Source organism: Manduca sexta, unplaced genomic scaffold (assembly GCF_014839805.1).
Source record: "Manduca sexta isolate Smith_Timp_Sample1 unplaced genomic scaffold, JHU_Msex_v1.0 HiC_scaffold_2704, whole genome shotgun sequence".
Classification (NCBI taxonomy): Eukaryota; Metazoa; Arthropoda; class Insecta; order Lepidoptera; family Sphingidae; genus Manduca; species Manduca sexta.
The window spans coordinates 1-20,416 of NW_023593695.1; the positions used below are offsets into that span (position 1 = coordinate 1).

The 20,416-nt window shown below is 33.4% G+C and overlaps 1 protein-coding gene across 1 annotated transcript; it reads right to left on the bottom strand.

Moving 5' to 3' along the window:
* Positions 1-201: 201 nt before the first annotated feature.
* Positions 202-13,824, bottom strand: LOC119192371 (multidrug resistance-associated protein 4-like; the record flags this gene model as incomplete). Its single annotated transcript, XM_037446193.1, has 9 exons — positions 13,477-13,824; positions 8,830-8,961; positions 7,932-8,136; positions 7,532-7,757; positions 6,902-6,999; positions 5,926-6,123; positions 5,014-5,140; positions 1,411-1,566; positions 202-389 (listed from the first exon to the last, which is right to left on the bottom strand). Coding segments are annotated over exons 1-9 (1,548 nt in total), but the record flags the coding sequence as incomplete, so codon positions are not given.
* Positions 13,825-20,416: the final 6,592 nt, after the last annotated feature.

Genomic DNA, 20,416 nt, shown 5'->3' on the forward strand with positions numbered 1-20,416 from the left:
ACATCAATTATAATCCTGCTTTGTAAAAAGTAACGTATATTTTACTCTATTTTATAGCTCTAATAAAACCCTGTTATTATAAATAACTGACTACGGTCGACATATTTTTTAATTATGTCATAAATAATGCACTAGGCGGTAAGAGGCGACGTAACTAAACTAAAGATGACTCGGATCATGTATACACATATATATTTTTACCTTTCCAGACCCGACAGGTCCAATGATGGCGCAAAGTTTTCCTTTACGCAGCCGCAAAGATATGTTTTTTAATGCCAGAAAATTAGGGTCTCCAGTCCAACTGGCCGAGACGTCATGGATTTGCACAGCCGCATCGTCAAAGTGTGACATGCTTCGTAATAATCTTGAATTTTTTTGCGGCATATTACCTGTTCAATTAAACACTTATGTTTATTTCGATGATAAAATACAACCGCTTATTAATAAGATGCATCATAAATTTTAACTGCGGTTCTTGGTTATATATATTGTAGGAAATACAAAATTCCCTACAATCTTACTTTTCATTCTATCCATCGCAGCGATTCATCGATGGTTCATGATCATTTTCTTACCACAACTTACATAATATTATCTATTCAACCAGATTACTAAGTATAATACAGGAAGAAGTAAAATAAGTACAATCAGCCACAAATGTAACTGAACAAAACGCTTCTCCACATTATTTTCAAAAGTAATTTTGTTTTCTGTTTATCTCATATAAAGTAAACTCTTTGAAATTTATTTGAAGTAAAAAAGGTCATTGTTGATACGGACAGCAAAAATTAAGGGCGATTTGAAATTTTGAATTAGTTCAAATACTTTATTGTGCAATAGAATATTTTTATTGTCTTCTTATATATATTTTATTATTTCGATGTATATTATCATAATAATAATATATATTCATTAAAATAAACATATTGTCATTACCACAAAAAATTATCATTGCAGTATGCAACAACTTATATCAACATTATGTCAATATTATGAACACAACTCATAAGCGACGTTAAACAAGATTGTACAGATATAATGTGTGCAACATAGGACACGCATTATAAAATATATTATATCTTAATATGATAAGCACTCAGCCACATTGTAGACTTTACACACCTAAACAACAATTTACTTTTTTTTAATTATTATATCATTTCACATTGAAATCTTGATTATATTACTTGATCATGGTTAATTATATCTATTAAAAAAATAACAAGCAAAACAAGCTTACGAAATAAACCTTTTACCTCTCCTGAAGTAGGTATTAGAATGTTCAAGATACGACTTTATTACATAATCAATAAGGTATGCCGCTTATCAATACTATCTGATGGAACTAACAAAGCCTGATGATTATACCAATAACCGGAGATTAATAATGTCACCTGCTATAGCACTTACCGGTTGCATGACTAGCGACAAATGTATCAGATTTTTGATTGTAAGAAAGCGGTCTCACTGCGTCAGGATGAAATTCTCGGAAACTCCCCTTTACGTTTCTGAACAAGTTGCTTGTTGGCGTCGCCGGAGTGGTGGCTATCAAATCGGCTCTGTCGTCTGTGAAGAAAGTTCTACATCAGGTACCAGCACGCACTCATATAAACATATTATAAAACAAAGTCCCACTTCCTGTATGTTATCGATTTATTGAAAATCTACTGAACAGATTTTTATGAATTTTGGTATGGAGATAGTTCAAGACCCTGGGAAAGTTATAGGCTACTTTCTATCTCGGGAAAATATACAGCGTGACATTTATCTCGGAATAATTCTTCACGCGGGTAAAGCTGCGAGCAAAAGCTAGTACGTAAATAAAAAAAGTTTTTAACGTTCGCCAAGCCATGAGGCCGTTATAATACAAGACTACTGGTATTCTCTTTTAACGTCCGATAATAAAATAAAAATATATATGAGTATTTTTTCTTACTGTGCATCGGTTTGAAAGATCTGTATTATTTGTGAATTGTAGTAATCGCCTGCAAATACTGATCTTACATAGATAGTATATTGCTATCAATAACGCGCCATCGTATGATATTTACATTCATTACAAGCCATTTAGTCATAATTCATAACACATTTATCTCTTATTAGTTTTAGAACTTTATATTATCAACAATCAAAAATGTTTTTAATCAAGTGCAGAAAGGCCAACTCGTATCGTCGCATCAATGCCTATTAATCTAACAGCCATTTTTACTAGTATTGAAAGACCCAAAATTAAAAGGATATCATATCTACATTCATAACATGTTTTCAAAAAAATCGGCTGGACAAATAAGCGCCGAAGCTACGATATGGTTAAAAGATCAAAACATGGATGAATAATATAGCAATAGAATCGAAAACACCCTTTATAACGGGCAAATGCATAACATACCAATAAAAGACATTCATTTTCTGTAGGCACTAAAGAACACCTATGTTTTCAGTATTTTAAGTTTTAAATCGTCTATTAAACTCCATTTCCTGATACGAATTAGACTAGTTTAAAACCCAGAAGACATAACTTGATAAAAATAAAATCAGAAATTCAGACGGTATTTTATAACAATAAACCATAACGTAATAAGAATATTTACGTTGTAACTATATTTTGCCTTTCAGTACGATAAAGCGATATGAAGTATATTCTCAGTTTGTATGGATGCACCGTAAAAAACCTTCCTAGTATAGGTAATACGGTTAGCTAAAAATTTGGCTGAAAGCCCACATTTTTGAAATCCAAGCGGCTGCCCCGCTAACATGCAAAAATCTTGACTTAATTTAATATTCACATCGTGTAGGTATGTAATATTTTCGCAATAAAAAGAGTGTTTTATCATCCCATTACTGATAATAATAATTATTAGGCACTAGCTGTATAATGTATTTGTTGCCGGTCCTATATTTTACCATGAGTAATGGTGATAATCTTTCAAACTTTGGATCAAACCTTTTTGTATAAGGCGTAAACTAGGTTATGGGGTGTCCATTACCCGTGATTTCAAAAATTTCCTCTGTGTACTATGTCAATTTCATATAACAAAGGGCATTCAAAATTGTAATTGTAACGCTATTCTTAAAACATGTTGTTCTTAGTACAGTTTTCGGCGTCGAGCATCGTTACTACACTTAGAATGAACATGGCATAACGTTCCATACAATCTAAAACATTATCAGCTCTGCCTTTGACAATATTATTGTTATTATTCCGTCAGTTACTTTCATGTTTGAAACTGTGGGCGCCTCTTGTACGCCATTGAAATTAGCGCAATTTCTAAACTATGTCCCTACTCCCTCGAGTTGAGTATCTTTTGTTGCAAGACTATTCGATAAAGTTTCGCTACAGAATTTATTATATTCCCCATTGCACGCAAACAATAAATACCGCATTTTGAATAAAATATCTCACTTTACTCTTATGGTATGGTAGCCTTAACAGTAACGTTAGGATATCGGCTCTGAGGTCTAGTGGCAGCGTACAACGGTTGTGAACCGTGGACACCAATCATAATTAATGATTTGAATTGCTCAGCATAAAAATATATGCCCTACAATTTGACCTCTATCACATCATAGTACTAATCTTGGCCGAATTGGGCGCGCTAGTTGCGCCCCTGCACACTTCTTCGAAGATATTTACGGAAATACATTAATGATAAATGAGGAAATTAAAGTATGAACCTAAACGCCATAATGAACGTTTCAAAGCAATAAGGTAAGATTCCGGACGAAAAGAGATTAGCGACATTTTCCTTATTGTGTGATAGATTAAAGATTGATATAATTTTTTAACATGGTATTTATAATTATCTCACTTATCCGAAATGCCTTGTGTGAGTGTTTTGTCTTAGAAATTACTCATTTATATTATTATATAAAGCTGAAGAGTTTGTTTGATTAAACGCGTTAATCTCAAGAATTACTGGTTCGAATTTAAAAATACTTTTAGTGTTAGATAGCCCATTTATCGACAAACGCTATAGGCTATATAAAATCACGCTATGATCATCGGGAGCAGAGCAGATAAATGAAAAAACGGGGAAAAAATATTCCTTCTGAGAGCTTCCGTTGCGTGTGATTAAAGTTACGCAACAATCATGTATGACATGTTTGTTCCTCTTAAAAAGATTTTAAAAATATATGATAAAACAAAGACCCCAGGCGCATCTGTCTGCCTGCCTGAACGCGATAAACTCAAAAACTACCTAGCGAATTGCGATGAAATTTGGTATGGAGATTTATTTTGCGATGGACATAGATATACTTCTTATCCCGGGAAAATATAGAGTGGGACTCTTATTCCGGAAAATTCTTTTACGTGGCCGAAGCTGCTGGCATATTTTTCTATAAAAACCTACAAGGTTATATTTTGTTTTACTTCTGCATTGTTATTACACTCAATAAAAAAATATCAAGTTTCATGGATAAGATTTTTTTATCGCGGCACGGTGCGGTCTACACTATTCTTGTTTATAGCTTATTGTAGCGTATGATACGATAATGCTGATATGTTGTTATTTTCCACGTATTTATCTTTATACTTACTCAAATCTTTGAATATTGCAATATTAGCTTAATGAAATTCATAATCAACGTTAACAGTTTTTAAAAACAGGGACGTACTTAGGTCTACTACTAATTTACAACCAGTACCTATATCAGTTTGTATGGATTTCTTCAGGTTTTGAAAGGAAATAATGTTTTAATTGCATAAAATATTTTTATTGCGTGATATGGAAATTAGACCAATTATGGAACTAACTACTGCTTGCGGCCTCAGCCTTGTAATTTAACAAAAACACTTTTTTTCTCAGCTATATTTAGAACATTAAGTATATTTCTTTTAGGCTAAAACTTAAGACAGGTATGGAATGTTTCCTGTTTTATCCATGACGCAAATTTTGTATATTTCATTATATGATTATATTTTAAAATGGAAAGTCATATATTCTTACAATTGAAAAAAGGAATAAACTAAAAAGGAAAAGATTTAAGGCGTCAATACAAAAAAGTACTTACCAAGTATCAGGAACTCTTGAATTCTCCTGAGTGAGACAATGAGTTCCGCTGTAAACGACAGCACCAGCGGCAATATCAGGGTTATGTTTATTTGTGCCGCGTTCATAAACTGCTGCAGCGGATAAATCTAGAACAAAAAAATCCAATAAATAAGTAAATAAACAAAAGACGTAACTATTTTTATATAAAAATGTATATTTATATATTTTTAACAAAAATATATTGGATAGTTTCTAAAAAATGTATATGTTCCATATCAGCGAACGGACGAACCCAGCAAAAAGTGCTTTACACTTTTTGTTGGGTGGCTGCATTACGGAACCGTCAAATATTTTTTTCTTTATTAAAATGTACTTCGACGATGGGACGCTGATACCATATGAGAATTTTCATAATTGGTAGACCCGCGCCATTTAACCCAAGTTATCGATTCTATGCCTTAAAAATACGAAACAATATAAATATACTTTAAACTTATAATATATAATTGATATAATATACTACACATGTACTATACTGCACAGTTTTGTGGTTTCCGTCTATTATTGCGTGCCACGTCGATTGGTTCCGCTTTTTATTAATATTCAATATTTTAGGAAACGGGTTTTAATCATTCTGACGCAATGTTTTTTATTGAATAAGGTAAGAATATATTCAACTTCTATATTAAATTACGTTTACCAAGTAGACCGGCTTATACGAATTGTTATATTTTTATCCAGATTCTACCAGCAAATGTTTTTCATATTTCAGTTTTACTATTATTTTTATACAATTACCATAACCAAGTGTAGTACAGATAAATATGAATTCTTGATCGATGTATCTTTAAATTCTAGATCTAAAAAACTAAGCTCCCTCTCTTTGCTATTTAAAGTAAAAAATAGCAATTAAATTGGTTGTACTACTCACCACAGTGGCGCTCATAGGGTTGCCAAGTAAGATAAAAGTGAGGATTGTGAGGAACAGCGCAGTCCTCTCCGTAAACATCATGAACCCGAGGAACACTGTGCGAAGGATTGTCGCCATCCGCACCTCCTTCAATTCATTTCTCCTCTTCTCGTCAACTACTTTTTGGAACGGTACCTCCCATGCGTACATTTTTATCACCTACAAATGTCAAAAAACATTATATTAAAAAAATTATATAAATGAATTACAAGTCCTACTCTATCTCCTTCTCATCGAAACAGTTCATTGCTGAGTGACGCCAAACAAAGACATTGCGACCGTACTCACACAAATGGGTCTTCCCATACGAGAGACCTTCCTTCGGTACCGTATTTTGTTATTTAAATTTGTTATTGTTAAATATTTTCAATTTTAATACCTTATAATAAAACAATTTAATCTAAAGAAGGTTCTTTAATCTGCGTCACAAAAGGCACACTTATATCATACTTAATACTTGTTGCTTTTATCAAACTAATGCCTTAACACATGAATAGTAATAAAAAATGTATCGTCACGCGGGTGTAATTTTTTTATTATTATACCCGTGTATATGTATGTTATGTACTGTATCTGTATACAGTTATATTTGATAGGGAAGCGTCAATTATCTTAGCGCGACAAGGGCCAAAATCAATACGACTGCATTAAATCGGCAGAATATTTGGAATCGGTATTTATTTTTAACAAGGCATGAATATCGCGAAGCTTTCTAACGAGTGGTCGCGTTTCAACAAGCGAGACCAGAACCGACTTGAATCAACATAATCGATCGGTACGGTTTCGGGACATTCAGGTCTTGAGTTTCGGTAATTTTAAATACTTTTAGTGAGTAAATAGGTCTTGGGTTATGACTTGTTTTTTTTTTCATATGTTTCTATAAAGCGGTCCATCATTATATACATAGGTATCTAGCGATAACTACTCAATAACTTACTTGAATGCCATTTATAACTTCGCTCATCACTTTAATCCTTTCATCAGTTTTCTCTGCAGTGCGACCTCGAATCTTGCCTAATACTTGACCAAGAAACCCTGAAAACACATTGTTTTTAGATTTTGGTGAATATTTTTTCCGGTTAAATATAAGAACCAAGTTTAAAATAATGAAAAAAAGGAAACAAGTTAGTATATAAAAATTACTAATCAGCAATAAAAGTTAACCAATCACTGTTTTGTAACTTTCTTTCATTCGCCACTTCATTTGAGGTTCAGACGGACAAGATCACTGATAATGCTTAGCATTGATTAAAATGTGTGAGTAAAGAGCATAACCTTGCGAAATTATTTCATGCAACTTGCAGCACGCTATGCTTAATATTAAATTATAATTTTATCCTCAAATACTGTTGTTTGCTTAGTTCCACTATAAATGTGAAAAACTTTTAAAGATGTTTGTTTGTTTGTTATAAGTTAACGCCTAAACCGCTAAAAAAAAGATTTGGATAAAATTAACCCCAAAGATAGACCCCGCCTTAAACGTATAGACTACTTTTAATAAAAAACGCAACAAAAGGGATTTCACGCAGATGGACCTGCGAGTGAAGGCTAGTATTATCATAATTACCTTGAATAGGTAAAGCTATAATAATGAGTGCAGCTAAACCGATAAGAGCCGCGTACCCCGCCTGGTAATAACCCAAATAGCAAACCGCTACCAATTGTATAGGGATAATCCAAACGAAATGCAAGAACAGGAACGCCAAATCGAATCTTTGTAAATCATTAGACAAAAGGTTCACCACCTTCCCTGCAGTGGTTTCTCCGTGAGAGCTGTTGCTCATGCGCATTATCTACAACATAAAATATAATATTATGCAAATTATAAACACCTTTATTGTTAAGGAATATTGTCTTATAATGATAATGAAAATTATAATTCTATCAATGCCGACAGCCACTACCCAAGTCATAACATTTCTTTCTATCTTACACATTATAAGCAAATATTACATAGTTACTTTTACCTTTCTAAACATTAAGGAGCTAGTGGCGATTCTGAGTTTCATGCCGAATTGTTGGCAGAATAAATTCCCATGGTGATTTAAATATGCTGCTATCCAGTTACAAGCAATCATGCCGATTGCGTAATATGATGCTTCCTCTCGACTCATAGTGGATTCAGCGGACCAATATGACAAAAGTTTTCCAAAAAGCAGGGGCGTGCCCGTCCTGTAATGAAAATATATCTGATGGAAAATAACTTAATTGGATGTAGTTATGAGACGTGTTATCAACAGGATTACAGTTTCGATTTACGAGATAACCTTATCAAGGTTTTCGTAAAACATCCAGAATAAGTGAAGAAACATATTTTAACGCTAAAAAAAATAGTTCCGATCCCAATACGGGTCAACATATCTTTCTTTTACCAACACTAATTCTAATTAGTTTACTAATTGGTGAACTAAATGAGCATTTTTTTTAATCTATACACTTGTACACTAGTAATGAATATATCGATTATACTAGATTACCTACTGATCTAAAAAGATAATTATAGATAACTTAAAAAATACATGTCGTTTATATCTCTAATATTATACAGAGGTAAAGTTTTGTTTGTTAGTAGGGACTAATCTCGGGAACTAGTAAAGCGATTTTAAAAATTCTTTCACTAAAAGGAAATTAAATGAGTCCTGAGTAGTGTAAGCTTCTTTTATCCCGGAAACATATTTTATAAGCGGGACTTTTATCATAGAAAAAATGTCTCACACGAGCATCCGGCAAAAGCTATTTGCAAATATGATTAATCATAATGTGATTAAAATTATTCAGTACTGTAAAGAAGATAATAATTTTAAGATTTTATAAAATTATGAGAGAACATGATATAAGAAGTCCGTATTGAAATTAAGTACTTACCTGAAGGATACATAACCCAACTGCATAATGCCGCCCGGCACGAACGACCACCCAAACGTTCTAAATAACACTTTCTTGAACGATGGCTTTCTACCGGCACCCCTAGCAGCAGCTTCTTCTTGTAACCAACTCCTGTAAAAAAATCAAAAAGGTATATTTTATAGAATATTTAGAGTAATTTGTTTCGGTTTGTGATTATCAATAAGTAGATTACAATTCAGTTTCTAGGAAGTGATATCTTTATTCTATACGAGTTAACGCTCTACAGATTTAATGTTTGTACGAATATCCCGGGGACCAGGACTTAATTCACATGGTCCAAACCACATGACTCCGGCTGATTTGAAATAAAGCCTCAAAATACAATATATCAGTACATATTATCCAATCGAAGTCCTTACAAGGTACAAATACAAAAATCATCGCTATACCTTTCTATTTTATATTTTCCCTTTTTTTTACTATAAAAACTATCCTGTTTGATGTAAATAAAAAAGGTGGCTTATAACATTCTAAATATTACGTTACATGTCACTACTCCAATCTAACAAAGATAAAAACAAATAAGATCTAAAACTAATAGTAGAGGGATGGCCTTTATGGATAATCTCGGTTGCAATGCCTCCGCCGCGGTATTGAAATCCCTTGTATTCGGCACAAATAGATAAAACAGTAATTTATTGAAAAATATTGAATTGCACTAAGTAATAGGATTGTTTTTAATTTCAGTGATATAAGTCGATATTAATCCAAGCAATACGTAAATAGACCATCTTTCTTATCTGTTTGTATGCGCAAATATGAATTTGTAGCGGGTAATACACATTTACAATTATATTTGTTTACACTTACTCGAACCGACTTTCTAATCTTATAAATGTCTATGGCGAAATGCCACAGCAATATTGAGTAACTATATTTTAATACTGAATGTACCTACATATTTTTATAGACAAAAAAACATAAGGGCCAATGCACTCGGCGTAATTTTAATTTTCATAAATTTAACATAATTTTAATAAATTAAATAGGAAAAGTGATGAAGGTGTTTGGCCAGCTATGTTCAGGCCCGAGTAATAATAGGCTACTTCACTATTGCTATTTATCGGTCACAATCCAGACTCCTGGATGATATTATAATAATAATAATATCAGCCCTGTATTATATACTGTTCCACTGTTGGGCACGGGCCTCCGCTACTACTGAGAGGGATTAGGCCTTAGTCCACCACGCTGGCCTAGTACGGGTTGGTAGGGATGATACTGAGTAGAAAAACTCACTATCACATTTCCCGTCCGGAATTGGGACCCGACACCTCGGAGCAGACGAGTCCTAGAGTGGAGACCGCGTCTCGGTAAGCGTAGCGTAGGACAACCTCCGACCCGTTGGTCCGGCGACATTCGTAGGATCGCCGGTGGACGCTGGATAAGGAGAGCGGAGGACCGAGCAACGTAGTGCGCTCTAGGGGAGGCCTATGTTCAGCAGTGGACAGTTGTAGGCTGATGAGAATGAGACTTCATCAGAGGCAGTCGAATCCATTAAAATTGCGAATAATTATGTAAAGCAAATGATAACTGGTCCATTATTATTGTATGTTATCATTGAAAAAATTGTGGACTGGAAAAAATTGCAAATAAGTTATAGTTATTTTGTTTCTTCGAAAAGGATTACGGAATTGGTAAGTGGTGTAAGTCAATTATTAATTATATAAATAACTAATGAACTGTCGAAAAAAAGGATCTCTAGTAATAGTTATACCTATATAAAACATAATTTCTAAAAGACAGCCTTTATAATAAGATGTAAGTATAAATAACAAGATATTTGAGTTTTTAATATAAGTAAATTTAACTCCCTTTTTCCTATGGGGCTATAAAAATACGTGACTCCAAGCAATCTTAAGCCTATTAAATTGCAGTCATTTTTTCTTTTTGTAACATGAATAACAAATTGTTTGATATTATTCAGTTATCTGTATTTATACTGAAAGATGACACACCTACCTACGTATACGTTTGATTCATTTTCTGACTAAGTAATTCATCATTCATTTACTCAATTGACGATGTTGATGTGACGTCGCAATTGATAACCAATAATATCAATATCCGTATTTTCCACGACATATTTCTCAACTGTCAGACGACGCACAGCCTATACAAAGGATTCTTAGTCCATTAAAAAGTTACATTTGGGGTTGCGTTTTTTAGAGGACGCAATTTTATTTTTTTGAAGTGTAGGGGGGGTCAGTCTAAAGCTAAAACCAAGTTTGTGGGGTCGCCACCCTTGTCCCACGGCCGCCATCTTGAAAATAGGGGTTGAAATGGTTTTACGATGTATCTCTTAAACTATTTATCTGACAAAAAATGTATAAACATTTTTGTTGCAAATAAAATTCTCTATAACTTTGGTCTAGTAACTTTTGTCGTAGAACTATAAAAAAAGTTATAAGCGAAAATGTTAAGAAATTCAATGTTAAGCAATGTCCATTGCAACGTCATCAGAACGTGTGTTTATAAGGTTCATAATAATTTTTTTTGTACTCTCATTAATACCCAAATACCCAAGGGACCATTAGGGAACAAAGAACATCTGCCTGCTATTATTATTATTATTTTTCTAACCTCTCTTATTGTAAGAATAGCTGATAATATTGTGTTGAAGTTGTCGTAGTAAAGTTATTTATTAGCATATTGACTTTTAAAAGTCTTTTAAAAGTCAAAATGCTAATAAAAAAAGTAGTTTTCACTAAAGTTAAAATCGTGTCTAAAATCATTCGAAATCGTCTTCACAATCAAAAACAGAATAAAATACTTCCGCACGTACAGAAATATGTAGCACAACTAAAAGATATAAGTTGAACGACAACTTCAACACAATATTATCAGCTATTCTTACAATAAGAGAGGTTAGAAATAATAATAATAATAGCAGGCAGATGTTCTTTTGTTCCCTAATGGTCCCTTGGGTATTCGGGTATTAATGAGAGTACAAAAAAGAGTATTATGAACCTTATAAACACACGTTCTGATGACGTTGCAATGGACATTGCTTAACATTGAATTTCTTAACATTTTCGCTTATAACTTTTTTTATAGTTCTACGACAAAAGTTACTAGACTAAAGTTGTAGAGAATTTAATTTGCAACAAAAATGTTTATACATTTTTTGTCAGATAAATAGTTTAAGAGATACATCGTAAAACCATTTCAACCCCTATTTTCAAGATGGCGGCCGTAGGACAAGGGTGGCGACCCCACAAACTTGGTTTTAGCTTTAGACTGACCTCCCCTACACTTCAAAAAAATAAAATTGCGTCCTCTAAAAAACGCAAGGTAAGGCCTAAAAAATGTAACATTTCAATGGACTATCTAAGAACATTAATAGCAGCTCTATGCTGGCTGGCTGATTACAAATTCATTGTATACATACCATAGTTTTAAAGAAGCAAAATAAAATTCAAACAAGGTCATAGTATCTAAAATTATATTACTATTATTTTTTACGAGGTGTTACTCGCGGCTTCGCACGAATGGGAAGCCTTTCCATCTACAAAAGTCGCTAAAACACGGTACAATGCTATTGCCATCTATTAAAAAATCAGATGAAAAATTCCATTATATCCATGGAAGCAATTCATCGGGATAAAGGTAGCCTATATCCAAGATTTCAACTATGCGTTTTCCAAATCTCATCCAAACCCTTCGATTATTACTGCGTTTACTTTTAACAAACATCCACACTTTTCCACAAGCTTTCACATTTAAAATATTATACCTATAGTAAATTATACTGTTATTTCATGAGAGGGTATCTTCTGTCTACGTAAAAATACCGCGAAAATGTTACGTAGTGGCGATACGGTAAAATAACGATGGATTGTCACCATAAAATATTACAGGCTTGACGCTACTTCTTAGCTTATGCGGCATTTAAATCAATTGTAGTATTAAATTGAATGACAAGCGGCTCCTTAATATTCTGATCTAAATACAAAGAACACTCGTAACGCGATATATTAGTTTACTGCTTGTTTGTTTAATATAGTTTTTATACTCCAATTATGTATTTATTTATTTGAACAGCCAACAAAACATACACCTTACATAGTTTGTTTTTTAACAATTCCATAAGTGATTGCTGCAGTGCTGTTTTAATTACAGGCTGTCGCAGCATGGCCATAATTATAAAGAAGGGAGCCATAATTATTATAAATAATATATATTATCTACATATTATTAATATAAATATAATCATATTAACAAAAAGTAAGTTCTAAACTATTTCACGTTCGATGTAAATATATTGTTTTAAAAGTTAGTTGTAAGATAATTTTGGAAAGTAGTCTGATAAGACTACTTTCCAAAATTATCACGTTAATATTATAATATTACTTCCAATAAGCCTTAGCAGTTATCCGTAACACGTCACTATATTTTAAAAAGGCCAAACAAATTATTTCTTTGACACGGTAAAGAGTAATTCTAAATATCATAGATGCCTTTTAACTCATAAACAAATTAAATAATGCCTAATGGACAAAAAACATGAAATAGAATTATTTTTAAACTTTTATATATCGAAATAGGTATTTTTAAATTAAGAATTTAAAACAAAAACAATGTAAACAATAAAATAAAGCTTACTCCTCAAGAGCGTCACCGACGAGCTTCGAGTCGTAAACGTGTTTCGCCGGCTTTAAATCATATTCTTCCAAATCCCGTTGCGTCCCGTTATAGAATATAGGGAACATCCAACAGAAGAACAAACGCGAGAGAAGACCGGGCGGGTCTTTCTCTGCTGGAAGTTTCTTCGTCTCATATTTTGTTTGTTTTTTATCACCTTTATCTTTCAACACACCCATATTATAAATTTATTTTAACAACAATTTACTGTTCATTGAATAAAGAACCACTTGTCTCTCGGAGTTGCACGCCACATGTCCTAGCGTGCTCAACACTGACTTATTGCAGACTGCTATCAGTAACATGAAATTCTATACACATGTGGGTCGTCACTTTATTTATTACATATTATATTGAGCGTTTATAATCTTTATTATCTTACTAACCGTTCGTGCTGCGGCGCGGCGTTGCCTACGTTTTTTTGTGTTATCAGAAATGTTTGTTTCGACTAAAATCCCAGCGCGTCTTATACTGCCCACGGTATAAGGAGTGTGTTGCCCACGATAGTGTGATAATTGATCAACTTTAAGAGAATAAGATTCATACATAGTTTGAATTTTCACAAAGACAAAAATACCGCTCACCTCTATTATGAACACTCTTTTAGTTATACACTGTTTATTACGTCTAATCGCAAATGTATTAAGACTATCTTATCCCTGTTAATGGCGTTCCTTCTAATCGGTTCTGCATTTTGCTGTCTCATCCAATTATATAATTATTATACTCTTGTTATGAAGTTTAATAACTTTAATACATAATATTACCTAATATGATGCAATAAATTTCTAAAGAGAATAATCATCGACCTTTGAGAAAAGTATTTTTTTATTGATCCTCAACTCAATGCACACCGATATACTTATAGATATGGTTAAGTGCAATTGTGGTTATAGGTGAAGACTGCATGCAAATTATATATAACAAAAAATAATGTTTTTAACATTACTAATATACCATTACTAGCTTTTGCCCGCGGCTCCGCCCGCGTTATAAAGTTTTTCAGGCTAAAGTTTTCCATTATAAAAGTAGTAGTTTCCCGGGAGCCTATGTTCTTCCCAGGGTCTCAAACTGTCTCCATACCAAATTTCATCTTAATACGTTGGGTAGTTTTTGAGTTTAACACGTTCAGGCAGACAGATGCAGCGGGGACTTTGTTTTATAATATATTTTTTAGAACTTTTTAAGAGGAACAATCCCGTCATACATCATTGTTGCATAACTTTAACCGTTTACGCAGCGCACGCAACGGAAGCTCTCAAAACTAATAAATTGTCCCCGTTTTTACAACATTTTTCATTACTTCTCCGATCCTATTGGTCATAGCGTGATGATATATAGCTTATAGCGGTCCATAAATAAAGGACTATCCTACACAAAACGATTTTTTCAGTTGAAACCGATAGTTCCTAAAATTAGCCATTACTGCTCCGCTCCTATTGGTCATAGCGTGATGATATATAACTTTGAGCACTCCACAAACAAAGGACTATTCAACACAAAAATATTTTTTTAGTTCGAATCGGTAGTTCCTGAGATTAGCCATTACTGCTCCGCTCCTATTGAATATAGCGTGATGATATATAGCCTATAGCACTCCACAAACAAAGGGCTATCCAATGCAAAAAGAATTTTTCAGTTTGGACCGGTAGTTCCTGAGATTAGCCATTACTGCTCCGCTCCTATTCGGTATAGCGTGATGATATATAGCCTATAACACTCCACGAACAAAGGGCTATCCAACGCAAAAAGAATTTTTCAGTTTGGACCGGTAGTTCCTGAGATTAGCGCGTTCAAACAAACAAACAAACTCTTCAGCTTTATATAATAGTATAGATAATACTGTGAAGACTAAACATAATTAAATAATTAAATTAAAATGAATAATTTTAATTGTTACAATAAAAAAGTCATAGTCACTAATTTACTATTAAATAAAGCCTAAAATTTAAAGTAAAGAATTAAATCAATTTATATCGGATTCAAAGTTTAAAAAACATAATAAAATAATTCTAAAAATTATAATATTCCTAATACAAACAATAATTAATTAAAACAAAGCAAGCTTTCACGAATATAATTTTCATTGTAGTTCCAACATCGAATTTAAGAAATTATAGTTAATACATAATTTTGGAAATAGGATAAAAAAATTAACTAAATTACATTTCTATTTTGATATATTACATAAGTTAGCTTTTTTTAAAAAAAAAATACATACAACCGGATTAATAAGAGTTATATGTGAATCTTCCGTTAAATAGGTTTCTATAATATTTTGCATTGCAGGATGTAGATTCAGCAACGCAAAATATTTTACTTTATTTTATATTAATTGTCTATTTTTATTTGTATTATATTTTTAGTAAAGTTTGTTAATTAAATTTTTAATTGAACGTGTTAAAATAATTTGATTATATTCAACATGTATACGTTTGTGTTATCATTTTCATCACAATGAACATGAAATGCTTTTCCCTCCCTCCTGAAAGCTGCGTCACGAATTAATTTAAACACGGAGGGACCGTGTCGTGCGAATTTTACTTCTGTTAATATCCCTGCGGAGTGCGGTAGTGCTGCAACGAAATTTAAATATATTTAAAGTGAGGACAGACAAAACTATGACTTAATTCAGACCAGCATTAGTACATTTTAAGAATTGTTATAGATTAATGCTATGAACTGTTGATCCAAGATTAATTATTGTATGTAAATAGTGTAATAAAATTTACTTAGCAAAAGAATGGCGAAATGGTGTGATAATAAGTCTGTTTAAAAAATTAAAGCCTACGCGGTGTATAGGTATAGTATAGGGCGCTGTAATTGGGTCATATTGAGATATTAACTTTATAATGTTTGTCAGATACACAAAGCTAAAAAGAAACTGTAGAAACCGATGCAGAAAACTATGAATTTGCCAACACTATCCGTTCGGGCGTATTGTGCATCTTTATAGTATTGTTTGTGAATATGGGTGTCAGTGCATACTGTAAAACTTCATTATCATCTGTTAGGGGCAAAATATTAATAATATCAGCCCTGTATTATATACTTGCCCACTGCTGAGCACGGGCCGGATTTGAACCTGCGGACATTCGTCTTGGCAGACCGTACCACATCCAACTGCGCTATCGCCGCTTACATAGGCAAAATATTGGGGCTACCTAAATCTTCAGTATGAGACAGAACATCCATGTTTACACCAACTAAGAACTAAGCCTTTACAGGATGAAACCTAATAATGTTTCACTTAAATACTTTAAAATGTGAAGACGAATAGAAGACCTTTAAGTGTCGAAGCAACCCGAGAATCGCTGACGTCGAGTTCTTAAGCAAAACTTTAGCATATACAGTCTATTCCACGAGCCTGTTTCAGAAATGTAAATATAATTTTGTCCACACAAATCATTTAATTCCTAAACTGTATTATACTGGTGTGGTGATCAGATCAGAGACTTTCCCGCCTTCTGACCCGCTCCTGCAACTCTTGTAAACCAGAAACAGCAGTGGCACGCATTTTATAATACCGAGCGATGAAGCACGGCGGGGCCCAGAGAACACTAATCTGTCTTTATTCTGCAACGAAATTAATCAAAAGAAATATGGACAACAGTTGAAACTATTAATTTTCCCTTCCCTTAACCGCAATGATCAGGTAAATGAAGGGGCGCGGCGACCAGATATGTTATCGATTAATGAGAGACGATTATCCCTCACCATTCGATACAATTATGCGGACCTGCATACTAGGTATACACAAACTATTTTCGCAAAGTGACATATGTTATTATAATACGTAGGTCACTGTAGTGGCTTGTACACCTTATGTATAGGATTGCTATTCGAGCGGGTACAAATGTCTCATCCCTAAAAAACTAAGTATACATAGATACAGTTATCTATACTATCTATACTATTATATAAAGCTGAAGAGTTTGTTTGTTTGTTTGAACGCGCTAATCTCAGGAACTACCGGTCCATACCGAAAAATTCTTTTTACGTTGGTTAGCCCTTTGTTCGTGGAGTGCTATAGGCTATATATCATCACGCTATACCCAATAGGAGTGGAGCAGTAATGGCTAATCTCAGGAACTACCGGTCCAAACTGAAAAATTCTTTTTGCGTTGGATAGCCCTTTGTTCGTGGAGTGCTATAGGCTATATATCATCACGCTATATTCAATAGGAGCGGAGCAGTAATGGCTTATCTCAGGAACTACCGATTCGAACTGAAAAAATATTTTTGTGTTGAATAGTCCTTTGTGGAGTGCTCAAAGTTATATATCATCACGCTATGACCAATAGGAGCGGAGCAGTAATGGCTAATCTTAGGAACTACCGGTTTCAACTGAAAAAATCGTTTTGTGTAGGATAGTCCTTTATTTGTGGACCGCTATAAGCTATATATCATCACGCTATGACCAATAGGAGCGGAGCAGTAATGGCTAATCTCAGGAACTACCGGTTTGAACTGAAAAAATCTTTTTGTGTTGGATAGCCCTTTGTTCCTGGAGTGCTATAGGCTATATATCATCACGCTATGACCAATAGGAGCGAAGCAGTAATGAAACATGTTGCAAAAACGGGGAAAATTATGAGTTTTGAGAGCTTCCGTTGCCTGCGCTGCGTAAACGGTTAAAGTTATGCAACAATGATGTATGACGGGATTGTTTCACTTAAAAGTTCTAAATAATATAACAAAGTCCCCGCTGCATCTGTCTGTTACGTGTTAAACTCAAAAACTACCCAACGTATTAAGATGAAATTTGCTATGAAGACAGTTTGAGACCCTGGGAAGAACATAGGCTCCCGGGAAACTACTATTTTTATAACGGAAAACTTTAGCTTGAAAAACTTTATAACGCGGGCGGAGCCGCGAGCAAAAGCTAGTCTTAGATAAAATAGACAATTAACGGATGCTTTATCATTTAAAATATGGCTAGTTTACAATTAATAAACATTACATCATACCACGACGTTGTAATCGCTTATAGTTTAAATAATACTTAAATACATACATCGACAAATAAATAATCGCTAGACGTTACATAAAGTGGGCTGATGAAAATCACCAAAATTTCTGTAATCAGTCGCAATCCCAGACAACTATGGAGTGTTTAAAACATCGATCTAAATAGGTGGTGAACAGACAGAATAATTATTATCATTAAATAGACTTTGTATTCATCAATAGTAAAAGAATTTGTATGTGCGAATCTCTCCCCTAACTGAATTTTTGGGCAAGGGTCTCAAGGGGATTAGCCAGGCACGCAAGAGATATCATAATGTACAAGTGTGTGAGCAATACAGTGGTAAGACGGCAATCCAACAAAACCGAAAAGAGATGCAATGTGTGTTGAGCTCATATCTATATTTTAGTAATAAGGATTTACTTTTTAAGAGTTTGGGTAGGTACCACTGCATTACCCAACTCATCCATGTAAACTCGAAGTGTCCGACCTATGAATCTAATCTCAGAATCTTTTTGTCCATTCCAGTATCGGAAGAGGCTAAGGGTTTATTAAAAAAATATTTTAATTTTATAAAAAAATAGTAGGCGTGGATAAAGTGGACGTACGGAGCGACATAGTCGTGAAATAACGACCAAGCTCCTTAAATAAAGATTAAAAAAAAAAAAAACAACACACGACTAAAGTTCGTTTGTACAACTGTTGGTTTTTCCTCAATAAAATAAAAATAAAATAAGGCCACCAATAAACTTATGAAGCAAGTATATGTGTATATACACATAATGATAATATTTATATATTTTTTTATTTTCATATGTATGAATGCACAGTATAATCACGTTTATAAAACAATCGCTGGTAAGAAAATACTAAAAGGAATAATAATGCAACATACAAAAATTGCTTTAGGATTTCCTATCTGTAAGGGTAGTATACGTTTTTACGTCGAAGTAAATTCGCATAATCCCTTGTAAATGACCTTTTGCAATCGCACGCGATGTGTTTGGTGTTTCATTTGCAATGGAGTGAACTGAACAGTGTGTCAATATTTCCTGTGACCTACAGACCTCGGTGAACCACTCGCGTCATTCGTTAAAATTATCGATAAAATTTTGATGGCTGATGAAAAAATTGTAAGATATGTAAAATTACTTTACTGTTGTACATTACCTACGTACTTGATACTTTTTACGTACTTCAATTATGAAAATATATTATGTAATTTTCATGGTAATTAGCTTTTAAAATTCGTTATGTTATTTTATTGTATACGGGCATGACAAAGTGACCCCACTACACCTGATGGTAAGTGGAGTGGGGTCCAACAGAATGTCGACTGACGAGAGATGATTACCCCTCGACAGTCGACACAATTTAGGTGAGCCACGATGGTGGGCTTTAACAACTTATGTACGTACGGTGCATGGTCGCTATCTACTTATGTTACTCTTTAACATTTGACGTATGTGATAGACGAGTTTGCATTATGGAGAATAACTAAAAGAATTATCATAATTATATTATTTCATCATAAGAAGTAACTTCAAGCCCTTGTAAAATATCAATCGACGTAATATCCTATCAATGACGACGTACGGTGTTTAACCCAAACCATAAATTAATAATCACCTGACTAGACCTATCAGTTATTTAGAATGTGACAAACTTTAACCGCTGTCGTTGCCTTGTAGTATATCAATAATCTATAATCACTAAATGATGCGATAAAGATACAAGTTATCCAAATACAATGAAATGTTGCGATGATTATCATTTACACAATATATCAATAATTGCTTTAATGATAACAAATCTTGTTAATAACCAGCATTCGCGGGGACAGATTTTCTTATTTGTATGAACCGTAGGATGAATTTTGTATAATTAACACTGCCTTTATCGAAAATTTTAATACTCATAAAGATTCCTTTG